General features: G+C 36.0%; 1 protein-coding gene across 1 annotated transcript in view; it reads right to left on the bottom strand.

Moving 5' to 3' along the window:
- Pkhd1l1 (PKHD1 like 1) overlaps positions 1-18,295 on the bottom strand; it is a 158,587-nt gene that overhangs the window by 128,562 nt on the left and 11,730 nt on the right. Inside the window, exons 5-13 of the mRNA XM_036207672.1 lie at positions 16,476-16,533; positions 14,955-15,048; positions 12,091-12,144; positions 11,530-11,603; positions 10,009-10,051; positions 6,661-6,731; positions 4,944-5,054; positions 3,226-3,315; positions 973-1,241 (exon numbers count right to left, since the gene is read on the bottom strand). Coding sequence (XP_036063565.1) covers positions 973-1,241; positions 3,226-3,315; positions 4,944-5,054; positions 6,661-6,731; positions 10,009-10,051; positions 11,530-11,603; positions 12,091-12,144; positions 14,955-15,048; positions 16,476-16,533 — 864 coding nt within the window. The remainder of the gene's footprint in view (positions 1-972; positions 1,242-3,225; positions 3,316-4,943; positions 5,055-6,660; positions 6,732-10,008; positions 10,052-11,529; positions 11,604-12,090; positions 12,145-14,954; positions 15,049-16,475; positions 16,534-18,295) is intronic.

Raw genomic sequence — 18,295 nt, 5'->3', positions numbered from 1 at the left:
ATGCTAGTACTCAATAGAGTATTTATTCATGGCTGTAAAAAATCCGAAGTTTAAAAGTCATTAGTGGTGAGATGTATAAGCTCAGTAAACCCATGGAGCAGCATAGTCAGCAATTTAAAATGGCAACAAACAACAATCGTACTTACCGTATAATACTAATACAAACTAAAAGATTACTATAAAACTGGATATGATTCTACCTATGCAAAACCCAAATACAGATTGTAGCATTAAGACAGACTTTCATGTCATAACTGAAAAAACATAATAATATTTTAAAATTATTTTTAAATTTCCCTTATTCTGATTATAATTCCCTCATAATAAAACTTCCTCTCTCTCTCTCTCTCTCTCTCTCTCTCTCTCTCTCTCTCTCTTTCTCTCTCTCTCTCTCTCTCTCTCTGTGTGTGTGTGTGTGTGTGTGTGGTTTCCCTTTGCAAAGGATTTGATTAGGGAAATAATTTTCTTTCAGACTGTCAACTTCGTACTAGAAATTTACAATATTGGATAACATTTGTGTTAAAATAGTAAGTACCCAGGCAGTGGGATCAGGACCTCTCCTTAGTGCATGAGCTGGCTGTTTGGAACCTTGGGCTTACACAGGGAAATTTTGCTCAGCCTGGAAGGAGGGAACTGGACCTGCCTGTACTGAATCCACCAGGTTTAAATGAATCCCCAGGGGAGTCTTGGCCCTGGAGGAGATGGGAATGGAGGGGAGGGGCTGAGGGGAAGGTAGGGGTGGGGACAGGAGTGGGGAGGACAGGGGAACCAATGGCTGATGTGTAAAATTAAAACACAAATATAATAAATAAAAAAAGGAGAAAAAATAGTAAGTACCTAATCTCATGAAATCATTTCTCATAAGGTTATTAATATATTCACTAATTTTGATTAAAATTAGTAAAACACATTAAAGAGATTGTAATAGTATTTTCACGCTGTCCAATAACATCTTGTAGGTACCCTACCTACCTTGTCCTCTGGGTGTCCAGTCTGGCTGAAATAAATAGCATAGCGGTCATCACCTCTGATATAAAATCTATAGACATCAGAATCTGGAGGCACCAAAAATCCACTGAAGCGTGCAACAAATGTGTCTTGTTCCATGGGCCAAACATAGGAAGCAGAATCTATCCAACGGGCACCCATGTACCCTGGGGTATGTTCATTGTATTCAAGTATTTCTTCAAGATGTACTGGCCGGCTGTTATTCCAGACCTCCATCTTTAGGCCTCTTCCACCTACATATAATTGCAATAAATGAAATTGTTCATCAGGGTAATGGTGCCATGTCTCATTGGCCTATTTGGTGGTCATTACTGAGGTCCTGTGTCAGTTGATGTTTTTAGAGCATATATGTAAACAGTTACACACACCGGAGATGTGTCTGATCCTAGAGACAGAGTGCTTGCTATTAGAGCCATCCACTATTTACTTATTATTACTGAATTTCCCTGAGTTGATAGTTCCATCCATATTAAGCAAGGAAATGAGAGTGTGGAAGATGTACATTTTAGGCATTTTATACCTGGTTAGTTGTTTAGGTAAGATGACAATATGTGGCTATACCATGTTGCTCAACTATATGACTGATACTTCACATAGCAAAGTCCCAAAACTTGGCTTGCTAATTTTCTCTAACAAAAGTTATTCAATAACTGGCTTGCAAAGTGTGTAGTAAAAGTACAGATATTGGTATTTTAATATATCTCTCAGTATTTGCTTTCCTTTGTTGTTGCTTTTTAGAATGTTGATTCAGGGCTAAGATGTCACCTGCTTCTAGATTAGGTGTACCTACACTTGTAGGATAACCTCTAATATGTCATCTGCTTCTTGGATAGAATCAAAGAGGGAATATCCTCAATTAGGTGTAACTACATGTGTGAGATAAACTCTGAATTGTCAAATTCTTTTTTCTCCTTTTTCTGAAAAATGTAATAGCATCAGGTCAACACCTTCCTTCAGCAGTCTTTAGTTTGTTTGCATCTGTTAGCTAATGCTCCTCATCTGAATGTGCTGGGGAGAAACATGAGCACATCAAAGTCAGCCTTTTATGGTGTCATTGGTCACCGATCACAACTTTCTCTGAATCATCAGTCATTAATAAAAAACTTGTTTTGTAAATTGAGAACATTTTCCTTGTATTCAAAGCAAAGAAATCCAGGAGGCTGCAAATGATGATTTGTTATACTACAAACACCAATGGCATGATAAAGAATATATTTCACTCTTTTCAAAAGATTTGCAGTTGCTGCTCCACAGAGCCTTTCAAAGATGCAGTATGCAGAAATGGGATTGCCATACCCAGCAATCTCAAACGCAACAATGAGAAAGTCTACAAAAGAACATGGAGTGTCATTTTTTTCCTCTACTTTTACACGCAGATCATTCTAGAACAGTAAGATTTAATCTCCCACATTTTTACTTTATGCACAAAAGGTTTTTTCAAATAATTTTGAAAACACTATTTTTGAGATTATAATTTACTTACATTTATCCCTTTTCTTCCTCAGAACCCTCCTATACCCTCCTTCTAACTCTCCTCCAAATTCATGGTCTCCATTTAATTAACTGTTATTGCATGCAGATGCATACGTGTGTGCGTGTGTGCGTGTGTGTGCGTGTGTGTGTGTGTGTGTGTGTGTGTGTGTGTGTGTGTGTGTACATGGATATTCCTAAATAGACCTTGCTAAGTCTTTATACAGTTACTTGTATGTATGTTTTTAGGGATGACTATTTGGTATTGGATAACTATTTGGTGTGTTTCTCCCTGGCAAAGACAATTTATCCCACCACCAGCATTCCTTAGTTGCCTATAGTTCTTTTTGTAGGGTTGAGGCCTCATAGGCTGTTAAACTTTCCACATTGACTGTACCTATATTCAGTAACCACAATGGGATTTAAAGAAGTAAAGCATTTCATTTTTTTCTAATAAGATCATGCTATATTACAAAAAGATGTTAGAATTTAGGGTCAGTTTTCTCCACAGGTACAGCTTTGATACAACTATTTTGATATAAACATATCCTCGGGTTCAGATGTTGCTCAATTGACAGAGTGCCTGTTATATAAAATATCTGTGGGCCTAGAAAATGTAAAGCAGAAGGCTTGTAGGAAATTTATTAAAATTCCTAAAAGTTCAATTAATGTTTTTATACTAAGAATATATCTCAATAATTTTTCCTGCAAATACAGAAATTGACATTCTCACTTACGATAACTTACCTGGATATATGGTTTTGAGGATATTAGGCTTGGGAGGAGTCTTGCAATATATACTATTTTCTGTGACATTCAAAATATCACAGGATTGACCTACAGAGAAGCAAAATATAAAGCTGTTACAGTCTTTATATGTAAATCACACCAGCTGATCTTGAAAGGCTGTTAAAATCTTTTATTAGGTTTATTTTATGTTTGTCTTGCCTGAGTAGATGTTTGTCCACCATATGCATGCTTGGTGCCTGGGAAGACCAGACAAGAGCATCAGATTCCCTGGAACTGGAGTTATGAGTGGTTGTAAACTACCATACAGGTGCTGGAAATTGAACCCAAATCTACTGTGAAAACACTAAGTGTGTTTAATCCCTGAACTACCTCTCCAGCCCTTGAAAGTTTTTTTAATTAAAAACTTGTATAACCAAATGACAAAGCTGGGGCTCTTATGCCCTCCATAGAGTCTTCAGTGGGCTTGTCATTCACTAGTTGTTACACTTCCACAAACGAAAATTGTTTCCTGGGAATATATCACAAATCTGAGACAGAAAATTTATTTATTTAAAAAAAATATGGGGAAAAACTCATAAAACTACATATAAGTATAACACGTGTCACTTCTGGGTCCAAAGGAGAAGCCTTTAATTTTGCTTTTTACTGATAACTGAACATTCAAGAGGTTCCAATTGTTTGAAGGTCGAGGACCCCCAGGCTTCTTAGGTGGGAACTTGGCACCTTGATTGCAGTTCTTCAGAAGTTTGTATATGGTATTTTTGTAGGTAGACTGAGAGCAAAGCAGACAAGGGTCCCAAGAGGAGCGTTAACACTTGTATGCAAACACACTTGCCCTTGGTAGAAGAGTCTGGATTTTAGACCCCAACACAAGCTTCACATAAGGCCAGGCCAAGGTATTTTTTGAAATAGCAATCACACTCTATATAAAGTGAGGATGAAGAGAATAGGGAGGTGTCTTTATCAGGTTTCATTTGGTGGCCTGGATTATTTAAACTGTGGATACACCATTTTGGCAGAGCCATATACTGAGTCCTTAAAAGGTAGCAAAAACCTGGAAAAGAGGGCTATAATAGGGAATTGTGTGCCTGGTGCATGGGTAGGAATCTGTCCTCTGCCTATCAAGTGATGTGATATTGTGACCCAGTTTGGGGAGCCCCGCCATGGCATTGACCTAAGCCCGGGTAATAGCTGTGTAGTTCCTCCCAAGAGGGATCCAGAAAAGACACATCACAGTGATGTGTCAGCAGAGAATCAAGCCCCGTGTGCTGTTATAAATGGGTAGAAAACGAAATAATGCTGTTTCCAAGGCCAATATCACCAGTAGTCATAGCTAATGCTTCAAGAGTACAAGAAAAAGCGTAAGAGTATCTCCAAATAACAAGTAAAGTACCCCCATTATTAGCAAACTCATTGAAAGTTAATTGCAGATGAAGATGGGGGTTAAGAAATATCCTAGAGGGTGTCCTTAGCTGCAGTGAGGAAGTGAAAGGTGGCAGGCAGTCAGGATGCTCTCTGGTGCCGCACTTGGAGTTCAAATTCCAGTGGCACAGGGTTTTAGGGAGAGGGAAGAATGTTAACCCCCAGAGCCAAATATTTAGTGAAAATACCCGGTACTAAATAGACGATAACAATGGTGAGAAGACAACTTTCCATACAAATTCCTAAAGAACAGGCAGGATTTGATCTTATAAAATAGTACAATAAAAAAATACCTCCTACTAGAACTCTCGCTGGGAGATCAGTCTGATCAAAGAAGCGTCCATATACGGTCAGTGTGGTGCCGCCTGCAATGCTGCCCTTTGAAGGGGAAATCATCGTGACCTCTGAGGAAGGAAGGCGCATTGTGTAAATGTGGTAAACGTCACACACAAATCCAATCTGCTTCTTTTTACAAAGATTGCCATGGATCCCCGTCACCATGGCTAACACACGAAAGCTTGAGAGCACCTAAGGTGTCGGACTGCCAAGACATGAATTCAGGCTTCCCCTGGTGCAGTCCAGCAAAGAGGCTGATGACTCAGCTCTCACGGAGTCCTCTAACAGGGAATGGTATGAAAAAGACAGTGGCCCTCAGAAGGTTGCGGAAGTAGAGAACACCTGAGCTGAGCACAACCAGCTCCGAAAGAAAACAGAAAGAATTAAAGTCAAAGCACCTCTCTCCTTACAGGGTTTTGAAAAACACATATTTATAGGGCAACACATTGGTTTGGCATGGTGTTATTATATAGTCCTGGTGGGTTTGGTACTCAGTATGTTGCCAAGGCTGACCTTGAGCTCACTGCAAAGCTCCTGCCTCAGCCTCACAAGTGCCAGAACCATAGGCAGGAGCTTTGTTTTGTTTTGGACTGACATCTGATATTTTCTCAAAGAAAAGTGCATTTAACTATGGTTATATGTTGTTTTTTTTTTTTTTTTTTTTTTGTACAGAAAGGTTTAGCTTTATTATTAAAACAGCCCAGTCCAAGACATATGGTAAATCAGTACTAATTTGTCATCATAAATATTTTTCTTCTTGTAGTTACATATAATCTGTAACATTTTACATGATCAAATCAGTAGGTGGATATCTTATTTTCTAAAATAACCTCAATCCCAGGACAATTACTGTTGTTGTTGTTGTTGTTACTATTATTGTTATGATATCACAGTTCTATACAGTAAATAAATTTGAACAACAAGTCAAGATTCCCCACAGCCAGTGGATTTGAACACTCACACTATTTTCTCATTTTTAAAAATAATTTATTTACTGTTATTTTATACACATTAGTGTTTTGCCTGCAACCATGTATGCCAAAATCAGATCCCCTGGAACTAGACAGCTGTGAGCTGTCATGTGGGTGCTGGAAATTGAACTTGGGTCCTCTCGAAGAGCAGCCAGTGCTCTTAACCACTAAGCCATCTCTTCAGCTCCAGAATCCTTTATATTTTTAATGCCCTTGGAATTTTAGCCTGTCTTTCAGTCACTTCTGATCTGGGAAGAAGGACAGGTCTTCTAGCAGACTTGATACTTGCTTCTGATACTCTCCTGGGAGTAGTTTAACCTGAAGTTACCTCAAAATAATTAAATAAAATTAAACTGTGCTAAGGGATTTTTGTGGACCATACTGAGAGCACAAACCTGAGAATACTTGGCATGTGGTTGAAACAGAGAGATTATTATCCCTTAACTTAACAACTAAAGTTGATGTGGGCGTGTTTCAGCACTCTCCCTGCTAGTGTGAAGAGTTTATTTTTCAACTTCACACTGAGAATAGCTTTGAGGGGTTCTAGCTCCTTGTCATGCCTTCAGTGACATGCTTCATTGTGGGTATTTCTCATTTACTAACAGTACATAAAATAATACACAACTGATTGGCATTACTATAGTTGATTGGGTAAAGTATACAAACACTTCTCTCACACAAATGTGGGGGAAATGTCACATACCTGCATATGTTTGAAACATTGAAATTTTATTGAGAGATGACACAAAATAAGTCATTTTCTCTGGAAAACTCCTGTTGAAAAAAAAAAGCAAAAGTTCTTTGTTTTAAAAATCACATTTACTAAAGGATTTTGTTACTCAATTTGGTTACTACAATGGTAAAATTACATCATAGTCTGCAAGGTAGCAGAGTGGAACCATTTTGAGGAAGACAATAGAATGTTTCACATCCCCATTTGCTTGTTGGTTATGCATGTACATAGATTTTGGAGAACTTACTAAACTGCACATTCCAGATATCTACTGTTTATTATATCCACATATTTTTAAAATAAAGTTCACTTTAGGAAATTTTTTGCAAAAGGATTAAACCAGAACTCTACGGGAAGACTCTGCTTTATACAGGTGAGCTCTTCTGCTTGCCACCCACAACCATCCCTTTGCATAGCGTCTCCCCGGGATCCAAGAACACTGAGTTAAGAGTGCTCAGTTTATAGTGTCATCAGATCTTCACATGTGAGGGAGATAAACATCAAAGAATTAATTTAGTCAAGGATACAAAGCCAGTAAGAAAAAACAGAACCGGAAACTCAGCCCAGGCCCCTTTTATCCAGAGTCCAGGTCCTAACTAGAGACTGCATAGTACTCCCAGCCAGCCCACTCACTTGTGTGATAGTAAAAACAGTGAGAGCAAGATTTTGCTCACAAGGTTTAAATCATCCTTCACAAACACAGAGCTCTAAGAAATGTATATATTTTTGATATACAGTCATAATTCCATAACTAGAAGATTGAAAAGAATCCTGAAAATTAATGCCATTATGATAATTATTTCAATAAAGTCATGATTATAAAAGATTAAGAAATTCAAACAATAATTTAAGAGCCAAATGCAATGATCATAATCATAATACACTGAACTAGTCTCTAGAATATGCAAGTCTTTTGGCTGAGACCAAAGGTTATCAATCTAACCCAGGTTTTACAATCTGCACTTTCAACACTGAAGTGTCTAGGAAAACACTTTGTTAAATTTGTCACTTAAGGAGACCATCTTAATTTGTCTATTTTCATATTATAAACTTTTCAGTTGATTCCCATGATCTGAAGCCATGCCAGCGTCAATAACACTGTGTCTGGCCAGACACTGCATCTTAAAAATGAATGCTGCTTCTGAAGTTAACAGGAAAATTGTCTCCTGAAATAAAATTTGAATGTAATTTATTGTGGATGACACTGAGGTGATTTCCACTAATTTATTGATAATGACTAGGCATTTCTCAATTAAGACAGCCTCATCTGAACCTTATCAGTTTGGAACAGCTGTTGTTTGAACTTGGGGAAACAGAGCATCAAAGGTTGGGCATTCAAAGAAATACAGAATGGATGTCAATATGGCCTTTAATTGTTTCATTTGATATGCAGGGTGCTCTTAAAACTTGTAACATACTAATTTTATAACTTATAAAATGATTTAACACTTATTAGTAATACCATGTAATTTTAAACTGAAGATTTCTATGTGGCAAATGTCATATTTTAAATGCTACCTTATATTCCTAAGACTATTTTATATAGAAACATTGTTTTCTAAATTATATGTCATTAATGCAAAAATATCAGCCATAGTCTCTCTTTCTTTCTTTCTTTCTTTCTTTCTTTCTTTCTTTCTTTCTTTCTTTCTTTCTTTCTCTTCCTTACTTCCTTCCTTTCCCTCGTTATTTTGAGACAAGGTCATGTACTGTAGCCCTGATTTTCTGGTATTCACCATGTAGCCCAGGGTATCCTTGAACTTATGGTAAATCTCTTGTCTCAGGCTCTCAAGCACTGAGACTGCAGGTGCACACCACCATGCCCAGATGGTCATTAGCTTTAAAAAGAATGAAAATGAAATTAGAAGTCAAGACCCCAAAATTAACAGTTGAATGGAGTGTTCTTGTCAACATTATGTGTGAATTTGCAAGCTTTAAAAAATATTTTTTGAAACAGGGTTTCATTTTGTAACCCAGACCATACTAGAATTCATTATGTAGCCCAGATGGGTCTTAAACTTGTGACGATCCTCCTGCCTCAGCTTCTTGAATGCTGACATTACAGGTATGAACTCTCCTGATCAGCCTTTGGTGGGTTTTTGATGGAGTCTGAGCCTGTTGGTGCAGCAGATTGATTTATGTATATTGCACAATTATATTCTGCCTTGATCACTCAAACCATTTACTTTAGAGTAATTACTTCTCAGAGAGATGCATGATGGATTTGGCAATTAATGCTTTTTATATAGACTCAGAAGCAAGAATTCATTTTATCTCATCTTAGAAAGAATGAGATTGAGAACCTAAAATAACTCTATATGGTTCTAGAAATCATTTAAAACTCAGTAGTGGTTGGTTTTGTCACTGTTTTGTAAACTCTTTGGTAAAATTCTACTGCCTAATTCACAAGTTCTTTGGACACAGGTCTGTTCTTACAGAAAATAGCTATTAAGTCACATTGAACTCTAAGTTATCACGTTGAATAATTTTCAAAGATGTTTTCTAACACATTTTTATATCTTTTACCCTGATTGGTGCTTGAATGATACTTATCTTCATGTTTCTCTTCCAGTCCACACTGATCTATAACACAGTATCAGCGTGGGCATCAATATTCATCTCATTTTCTTCAGTGGGAAACAGGGTGAATGATAGCTTGCTTTATAGGTTCTTTGGAAGATGAAACTAGATAACACAGGTAACATGCCTAACACTATGCCTGCCACTGTTTTATTATTATATATACCAAGAGCTTGCAACACAATGAGATATGTACATTCTTATTTTTCAATCAATATTTGAAAGTATTTTTACTGAAATATGGGAATAGAAATTTGGAAATAAACTCTGGTTTTACTCAAAGACAGAGCTCTATGTTATTAGTAGTGGTTCTAAGACACAGTCTTGAAAACTATATCACATTTTCAACATTCTGAGTATGGATATATTAAAGGAAAATATCATGTAATATCATGACATTTTATTTATTCTTACATTAATTCAAACCAAATTTTATTTTTGTTCTGACAAAAGCTACAATTCAAGCAGAAGAGGAAAAGGACATAAAGTAACACCTTTTCTGTCTCATAGCTACATTGTCCCTTTTCACCATTTTTATAAGCTAGATTGACAATAACAGGAAGCATTTTTGTGAGTCACAAGTTATAAGTGAACAGGAATTACAGACTCTTTAAATGTAAATTTTGGTGAAGAAAATGATTAATCCTTTAATCTCTGCATCAATAGAGCAAAGTAAATATATACTTTATTTACCCATTTGAATAAATTATGAAAATTATTATTTACAAAATGGCCTACCTTCCATAATCACTATCTAAGATGAAGCTGACATTGTGATGACCTGGAATTAATTAAAATACACAATCAATTAAATTCTCAATCAGAAGAGAACAATAACTCTACATTAAAAGGCTGATTAAAATTTAGAGAAATGTATTAAAAAATATACTTGACCTATAAAGCCCGAAGTGAAAATTGAATTATTTTTAAAGTATGCACAACATAAATTTTTATAAGCAGTTGTTTTGAGGCTGTAACTGGAAAATCTGACAAAATACGATTGCAAATGATGAATGATAAAAGATGCATAGGTGTACTGCCCTGAAGTCCATTCAAAAGCTATCAAACTGTTTAGAGCTTTGGCCAGCAATAGCAGGTACAGTGAAAACAGAGTGCATATCCTCCTCCTCCTCCTCCTCCTCCTCCTCCTCCTCCTCCTTCTTCTTCTTCTTCTTCTTCTTTTAAAGATTTATTTATTTACCATGTATATAGTATGCTAGTACCAGAAGAAGGCACCAGATCTTATTATAGATGGTTGTGAGCCACCATATGGGTGCTGGGAAGTGAACTCAGGACCTCTTCAGGACCTCTGGAAGAGCAGCCAGTGCTCCTAACCCCTGAGCCATCTCTCCAGCCGCATGTCCTTCTTCTAACACAACATATTATCTCGGGGAGAGTAGAGCCAGTCAAGAGCAATAACACAGAGAACTATCCTTTGTGATAACGTTATCAAAGCAAAGAAAAGGGAGATTTGAGGATGGAAAACAGGGGTCTGAGAAAGAGTTCCTGGCCAACAATTTTATCTGAAATGTTCAGGCTAGAATGTTTACACAGGGCCTGAGACAGAAGGGAGGAAGCTCGCTCAGAAATTATAAACTGTGCAATGGGAGCTGGAGCAAGGCAGGAGAGGGTAATGGGACAAATATGACAAAGTACATTAAATACATGTATAGGACATCACAGTGAAATTCTCATGTATAACTATAAGTGCTAATAAAACAAAGAATTAAAAGATCTATATGTTTGGAGTATACACCATGAGAAAAAAATTCCCAAGGGAGACCTTACCCCATCTGAATGGAGAGAGGAAAAGTGGATTGGTGGGGGCTCGGGGGAGTAAGAAGGGAGGTGGGGGAAGGGACGAGAGAACAGGAGGGAGGGAAAACTGCGGTCGGTATGTAAAATAAAACAGGAAAAAAGAGAATGAAAAGTGAGAGCATCAGAATACAAAAGTAAAGTATATTTTCTCTTTTTGTACTGTTAAAAAAAAAAGCTATTTTTTCCTGCCTTTCTCTTTCTGATCTCCATTAAAAGAAATAAAGAGGGAGGGGGAAAGGGTGCTAAATTAGAGAATAAATACAACAGTGGAATTAGTCATGAATCCTCTGAGGGAGGAATGCAGTACAGAAGAAGAAATATATATATCATGTGCAGATCTTAGGAAGGAACAAAGTTCTGGATTTGAGGGGAAAATGACCTGGGAAGAGGAGGAACTAAACCCGGGAGGGCCAGGCTGGAGAAGAGGACCGTCACACTCACCAATGTAAGTCCCCGTTGTCTTACAAGTCACAGCCCCCGCGTCTCCACTGGGATGATCGAGTTTTAGACCATACCTAGCAAAGCAGATAAGCTCGAATCGAAATTCATACTGATTATTTGATACCATCACTCCCTAAAACATCTCATGACTTCACAGCACAGGTCCAGACGGCAGCTATTGCTGACACTAAAATTTCAGCAAAATGAATCGCTTCTCAGGCTTTATTGAAGATATTTCAGTCAAATTCATTTATCAGTCAAATAGCTTGTGATTAATTTTGGTATCTTTGCGAATGCTATTTTAAGGAATTTAAAATGCTATCAAGTGAAACGATGATTTCATAAAGTTCTTTCTTAGTACAAAAGAACCTAAACAGTCTACTACATTAATTAAATCTAGATGAGAATAAGGAAGAAGCCAGTTACATAAATGAATACAAATTTACTACACACAAGATAATTATTATAACACATATAGATAACCATTATTGTTTACTATTACCACTTAAAATTATTACATTCATATGTATTTTTATTTTGAAAATTATTTTAATTACTTACAAGTCATCAGAATGTGGTATAAGGAGTTCACAGGGCATTCCTCCAATATAAATTCTGTATAAATATTTTGTATTAGAAAAATCAAGTCATATTTAATAAATTATTTACAATTCTATCTTTTACCAAACTCAGTGGCTACCTTCTTTTTTTCCTCAGTCTCTTATTATTTATCATTCACTCCTTAAACATCTATTCATCATCACTGTGTGTTAGTACTTGCTCTTGGCACTGGGACACATCTGTGAAAGTGAGACTTCTCTATGCTTTTGTGACAGACAATTTTCTGGGAAGGATCACTAAATATGACAATCGTGACACTTTTGGTACAAATTAAGCATGAATTAAAATGGGGACTTAGCCACTTAAAGTTTAATAAAGTCATAGAAAAATATTTTTGTAAGTCTAATATGTATGAATTAAATGTCAGAACACTCAATGTCATCACCAAATGCTTTTGGAAGCTCACAGTTGACAATTATTTTGCAATACCAGAATTTATTATTTGTAGTATCACAACACATTACCCAGCTTCTGTGAGCTGAATTCCAAGCTACATATAGATGTGAACTATAAAATTTGATGACTCCTAGTAGAAGAAAATGCTGATATTTTAAATGTACTTTTTCACACAGTCCTTTTTTTTTCATTTTCTTAAATCAAAATTCAATTACATAAATTTCCTTCATTCTCTTTCCTTCATCAGACCCTTCTCTGTCACTATTCCTCCTGCTTCCTTCCAAATTCATAACCACTTTATTGTTGTTACATATATGTATAAGTGCATGAATATATTTCTTTTAACCATTACAATAGATTTCTTAATAAATAAAAAGAAAAATAAATCATTATTCCCATTATGGAGCTCTGTCAAGTCAAATTCTCCTTTTAATCTTCTGTCTTATTCCAACTAAATAATAAATTCAACAGCTAACATGGATTCTTATTAGATGGATTTAGCCATTGTGATCATGCTATAAGATAATAATTATTACCCTCCTATTTTCTTCCATTTTCAGAAGGAGAAACCGAAATAGAGATGTCAAGTAGCTTGTCCACATCTAGCTAGTGAGGGATACAGTGTTTATTCACATATGCTAACTCCCCTGGATAGAAAAAGTATGTGTCTAAAATGGTATCCTGTTTGACCTTAAACATATATATTTTTTAGTATTTTTCTTGTTGAAACTTCTAGGTCAAAACATAATAGGTACAAGTTCTTCAACTCATTTGAGTGTTTTTTATGATTTGTACCTTGACAGTTTGGGAAATTTGGCTGAAAGGACAAGGCCTGCAAGCAGAAGTTCTCCTGACTTTGTTGCTAGTGCACAGGTCCTTTCCAACTCTGGTAGAATAAGTGTCTTGGGAGTCCCAGGGTCTTGATCAACAAGGTGCAGATGAGATCACTGACTGTTTAAGAATTCTCATCCTCTTAGCTGGTGAAAGGTTCCTACACTTGCCTGTAACCTCTCAGATTTCCAGGCTACAAGGGTCAAGTAGGCTGACCTCTGAGGCCCCTTCTGAATGATTTTGTTATTTCATAAAACAGATTTCATTGATTTCCTGGTATGGCACAGAAATAAATTCTAATGGTAGGGAGAGAAATCTCTTCTTTCAATTTTAGTTTTACTTGTTATTGTGTATATGTGTACAATGAGAATCTATGAGGCCCCACACAGGTTGGGACTCGCATGCTTTGGCTCTGAGGCTCACACTCAGACAGAGGGCTGGGTGGCAAACACTTTGACCTGCTGAGCTACTTTGCTGGATTGGAATCCCATTTTGAAGCTTACAGCTTCCATTCCTAGAATCATTATAGGAAAAGATAAGTGAGACAATTCTATCTAATAGTTGTAATACAGCCATTCATAACACTCAATTATATAAAGCAAACACTCTTTACTTACACTAAATTGTGCACATAAAATATTTCCCTTGTAATTATTTTCATATGTATACATATTCACTATCAAGGATTATACAACATTACATACTACCTTGATTTAATTGTGAGTTCTGGTTCACAACATGCCAGATGAATTATTTTGATTTTATTTAGTACACATCTTTACATTGCTCATTTAGAAAACTATATATGTAAAACTGTTTTTCTATAACCTATTTAGTATTTAACAAATCTTTTAACTGCTGTACAAATTGTAAATTGAGTTTATCCATCATCTATCTAATACCAGTATTCAGTAGGAATGAGGCACCCTGGAAACAATAGTATGGCGTCTACACTTCCTTAGGTAGGAAATGGAGACCTTTCTGTCTTTTAAGAAAGGGCTGACATAACCCCACATATGCTATAGGAAAACACTCCCATGCCAGCAAAGCTCTCCAGCCCAAAATGTGACAGTTGTTTTTTGATTAGCCAGTGTTATTATCATCTGGCCCACAGCTGGTAAATAGAGTAACCCAGACTAAAGCTCTGGCTGCTCATGAGCTGTTGACTGTTCCTACTTTCTATACTCCCCCCCATATCAAAAAGCAGTAGAAGGGTGTAGATCTGTGTTAGCAGCTTTGACATCTACTGCTAACCTCCACTGAGCTATGCATTCCAGGCTTCGGGTATGTTCACACGAGTAAAATGTGCTGGATAAGCAGTAAGGTTCTCTACTAATCGAGTTCTACGGCTTTTCCCAATTATTACTTACATCACCTTCACAGAAAAAGGCGTGATCTCAGCCCAGAAAAGAAGGGATCTGCTATATTCTGGTTTTCTTCCTCTGTAACTGAAACCCTGACCAGTTCTATCCAATTGTAGTTGGCTTTTATATCACTAAGACTCTATTGCTTTTAGGATATCATATTTCATCTATGAGTTATAAGATTATTGTAATATTTCCACAGTAACAGATTACCTCAAAATCCTAACATTTCTTCCATTTGAGCTCAATGCAGTATTACTTCCATAGACATCAGTGAAGAGCCTGCCTTGAATTGTTATTAATGTACCTAAAGGCAAAACAAACCAAAATCTTCAAATTGGTTCTGGTTGAGAGTATCTATGTGAACATTTCATTCCAAAACATTATAGATTTTCCCAATAAAACTAGAATCCAGACACATATATTGATTGCTCAACACTATTTTTCAATGATATTTTGAAATAGCTAAAAATACAGTAAAATATGAATGAACATCACTAAAGAGTCATAGATTAATGTGTTATAAAATGAATAACAGGATGAATTTCTTAATAAATATTATTTGAGTCAGTCTTTAACTTACTTGAAAAGAAAAAAGTCACACTTTATTCCAAATGTTAAAAAGTAACTTAAATAAAAACAATATAAAAATGAAATTAAAAAAAATCTACTGAAACCTAGATGGAAGTTTTACCACATATTTATATAATCAAGATGTTATGGTCTTCCCAAGTATAATCAGGAAGAAAAAAGAGATATTAAAATCTATAGCTTGCTGGGCGTTGGTGGCACACGCCTTTAATCCCAGCACTCGGGAGGCAGAGCCAGGTGGATCTCTGTGAGTTTGAGGCCAGCCTGGTCTACAAAGCGAGATCCAGGGAAGGCGCAAAGCTACACAGAGAAACCCTGTCTCAAAAGAAAAAAAAAATCTATAGCTTGAATGAAGAAAACTACTTCACAGAAAGCTATAAAATTTAAAGCAAATTGTAAATTCAAAATATAATTTCACACATATATGACAAATATGAACATTTAATATCATTGCAACAAAGAATTCCTAGTATGAAAAACGTGACTACCACTAAATTCAGGTGGTTCACACCTAGGGTTGCAGTACTTGGAAGACAGAAACAGAACTGCTGTGATTCAGGCCCAGCCTGCTCTACAAAGTTTCAGGCCAGCCAGGGGTACACAGCCAGATCTTGTCTCAAAATTTTTAAAAAGCCAAATAAATAAACAACATTTAAAAGAAGACAATGAAAAATAAACCCTAGATAAATTTGGTGGCATACATCAAAGAAAGGAAAAAGATTTAAAACCATTTTTTAAATCAACCTTTTTGAAATGAACTGTCACTTTGTATCAGCTAATTTCTACCCTCATCTCCTGAGTTCTGGAGTTACAGGTATGTGCAGACATGTCTACCACAAAATTCTTGACAACAATTAGGATTTACATTAGTCCAGACTGAAGAAAAGGGCATTCTCACATATTTCTTCAGGACTAGAAACTGGTAAGATCATGTCATCATAATAAACACTAGCTACTAGCTAAATCTCTAACAAGGAAAAACCATTATTAGCAATGAAGATTCAACCTTTGTAAATCATTTTAAAATTAGTCATTATTTTTGTAATCAGAAAAATTATATTTATGAATTAAATATACTTCTATACACTAAAAAGAAATTAATTGCCACAAACCCCAAGACACTTCAACTGCCACAGAACAGACCTGGAGTCCCAGATACAGGGGTGATGCTCCTTATTGTTGGGGTTCTAAAACTTCTTGCCTGTGAAAAAATATTTATAATCATGTCAATTAGCATTCCTATCTCTATTTTGATCCTAATTTCACAATTCTGTTTTTTTATTATTTGTATTTCAACATTACCCATAGTCTGACTGACAAAATGGTTTTTTCAGATAAAAAATGAAGTTTAGGGCATTTTCTGTTTTTTTTTTCAAAATCTTCTTTATTCTCTAAAAATTGTCTTGCATTTTACAATATCAGTAGTCTAGAATTTTGAAAGTCAATTGTCCCTTTTTAAGCAGTATAAGCCAAATCACAGCAATAGCCCTCTAGTAAAGACTTTCAGGAATGGATAAAATACATTTTTAAGGCCTATTTTTGATTAACCTTCTGAAGAAAAAGAAATAACAAAGTGTATTTCAAAACATAAAAATGAAAAGTAGAAAAATCTCAGCAAGGCTTAGTCACTATGCACTTGGTATTCTTCTAGAGCAGTAATGGTGCAATTGTTAAGAATTACAGGGAGGTCATCAGTGTGACAGAAACTCCAATACCTGTAACCAAAGCCCCCAAAGACATCTCTGTTCCAGTCTGTGAGGACATGAGGATATGCACAGATGGCTACAAGTGGACTGAGGATTGCTAAGTAGCTGGCCTTGAAATAACATGGGCAGCAAAGTGAGAGTTGGTGTAATGACTGTCAGTGCTGGTTTGGGGGCATGAGAGATGAACAGGAGCTAAGGAATGTGGGCAGCATCCAGCAGCAAGAAAAGTCAAGGAAACATGTTCTCCCTCTAGAGTGTAGGGAAAGAATGCTGCCCTCATAGGCACCTTGCCAACTTAGACTCACATCAGACTTCAGTCTACAGAGCTGTAGGATAGGATACTTGTATAGCAAGCCACTGTGAGGATGATTTGTTACAGCATCAAATTAGAAACAAATACCTACTTCTCAGACATGCTCCAGTACATGCATGAAGAAGGGGACAGAGTCAATGGTTCAACTTGATATTTAAGTTCAACCACCTACTAGTCACATGATTACATGTAAGTAATAAAATTCTTCTGTGCATCTATTTTAGAGATAATAATATGAGCATCCAGAAATGAGATTGTTATATAAGTTGAAAGTTAATAATCACTAAGTTAGTAATACTTAGAACACTGCCAGACATACAGTAAATAATACATTGATTACTAGAAACAATTAATTAAATAAATATGATCATTTCTTTTTGCAGAGCAAAATGAGAGATAGCTAATAAAAATACAAACACTAGAATGTGGAAAAAGGTAGTATTGATTAAATAAAGAACAGAGCTGATGGACAAAATTGGACCTCCTAAGTAGCACTGGGACATCTTGGTATTCAATATTAAACAACTTGAAACCTAAGTGGAATTGTAAAGAATGTATAAGACAATATTTGGAGAAACATATTTTCATAAATACCATTATTTTTAGAATAAGCTAAATTTGAGGGGTGAATATGTTCCTTTAGGCTCATTTTGTTAGCATTATATAGAAGGAAGAATAGTTAACATTACTATTTAAAATGGAGGGTGATTCCCTTCACAGAAAGGAGAAAATCAAACCCAGAGCAGAATTTAGAAGGAAGGGGATGAATGACAAACAGAAAAATGAGTTCAGGAAATGAGCAACTAATTCATTGACAAAACTAATGTAAGGAAGCAGAAACAAAGCCATGGTAAAAGAGGTTCAGTTACTAAAGAAATGGAAAATTACATTTCACTACCTGCTAATATATCATTTAGTGTGGAAATGGATAACTATCTACAAAA

Source organism: Onychomys torridus, chromosome 16, assembly GCF_903995425.1.
Source record: "Onychomys torridus chromosome 16, mOncTor1.1, whole genome shotgun sequence".
NCBI lineage: Eukaryota > Metazoa > Chordata > Mammalia > Rodentia > Cricetidae > Onychomys > Onychomys torridus.
This window is presented reverse-complemented; position numbering and strand designations above follow the sequence as displayed.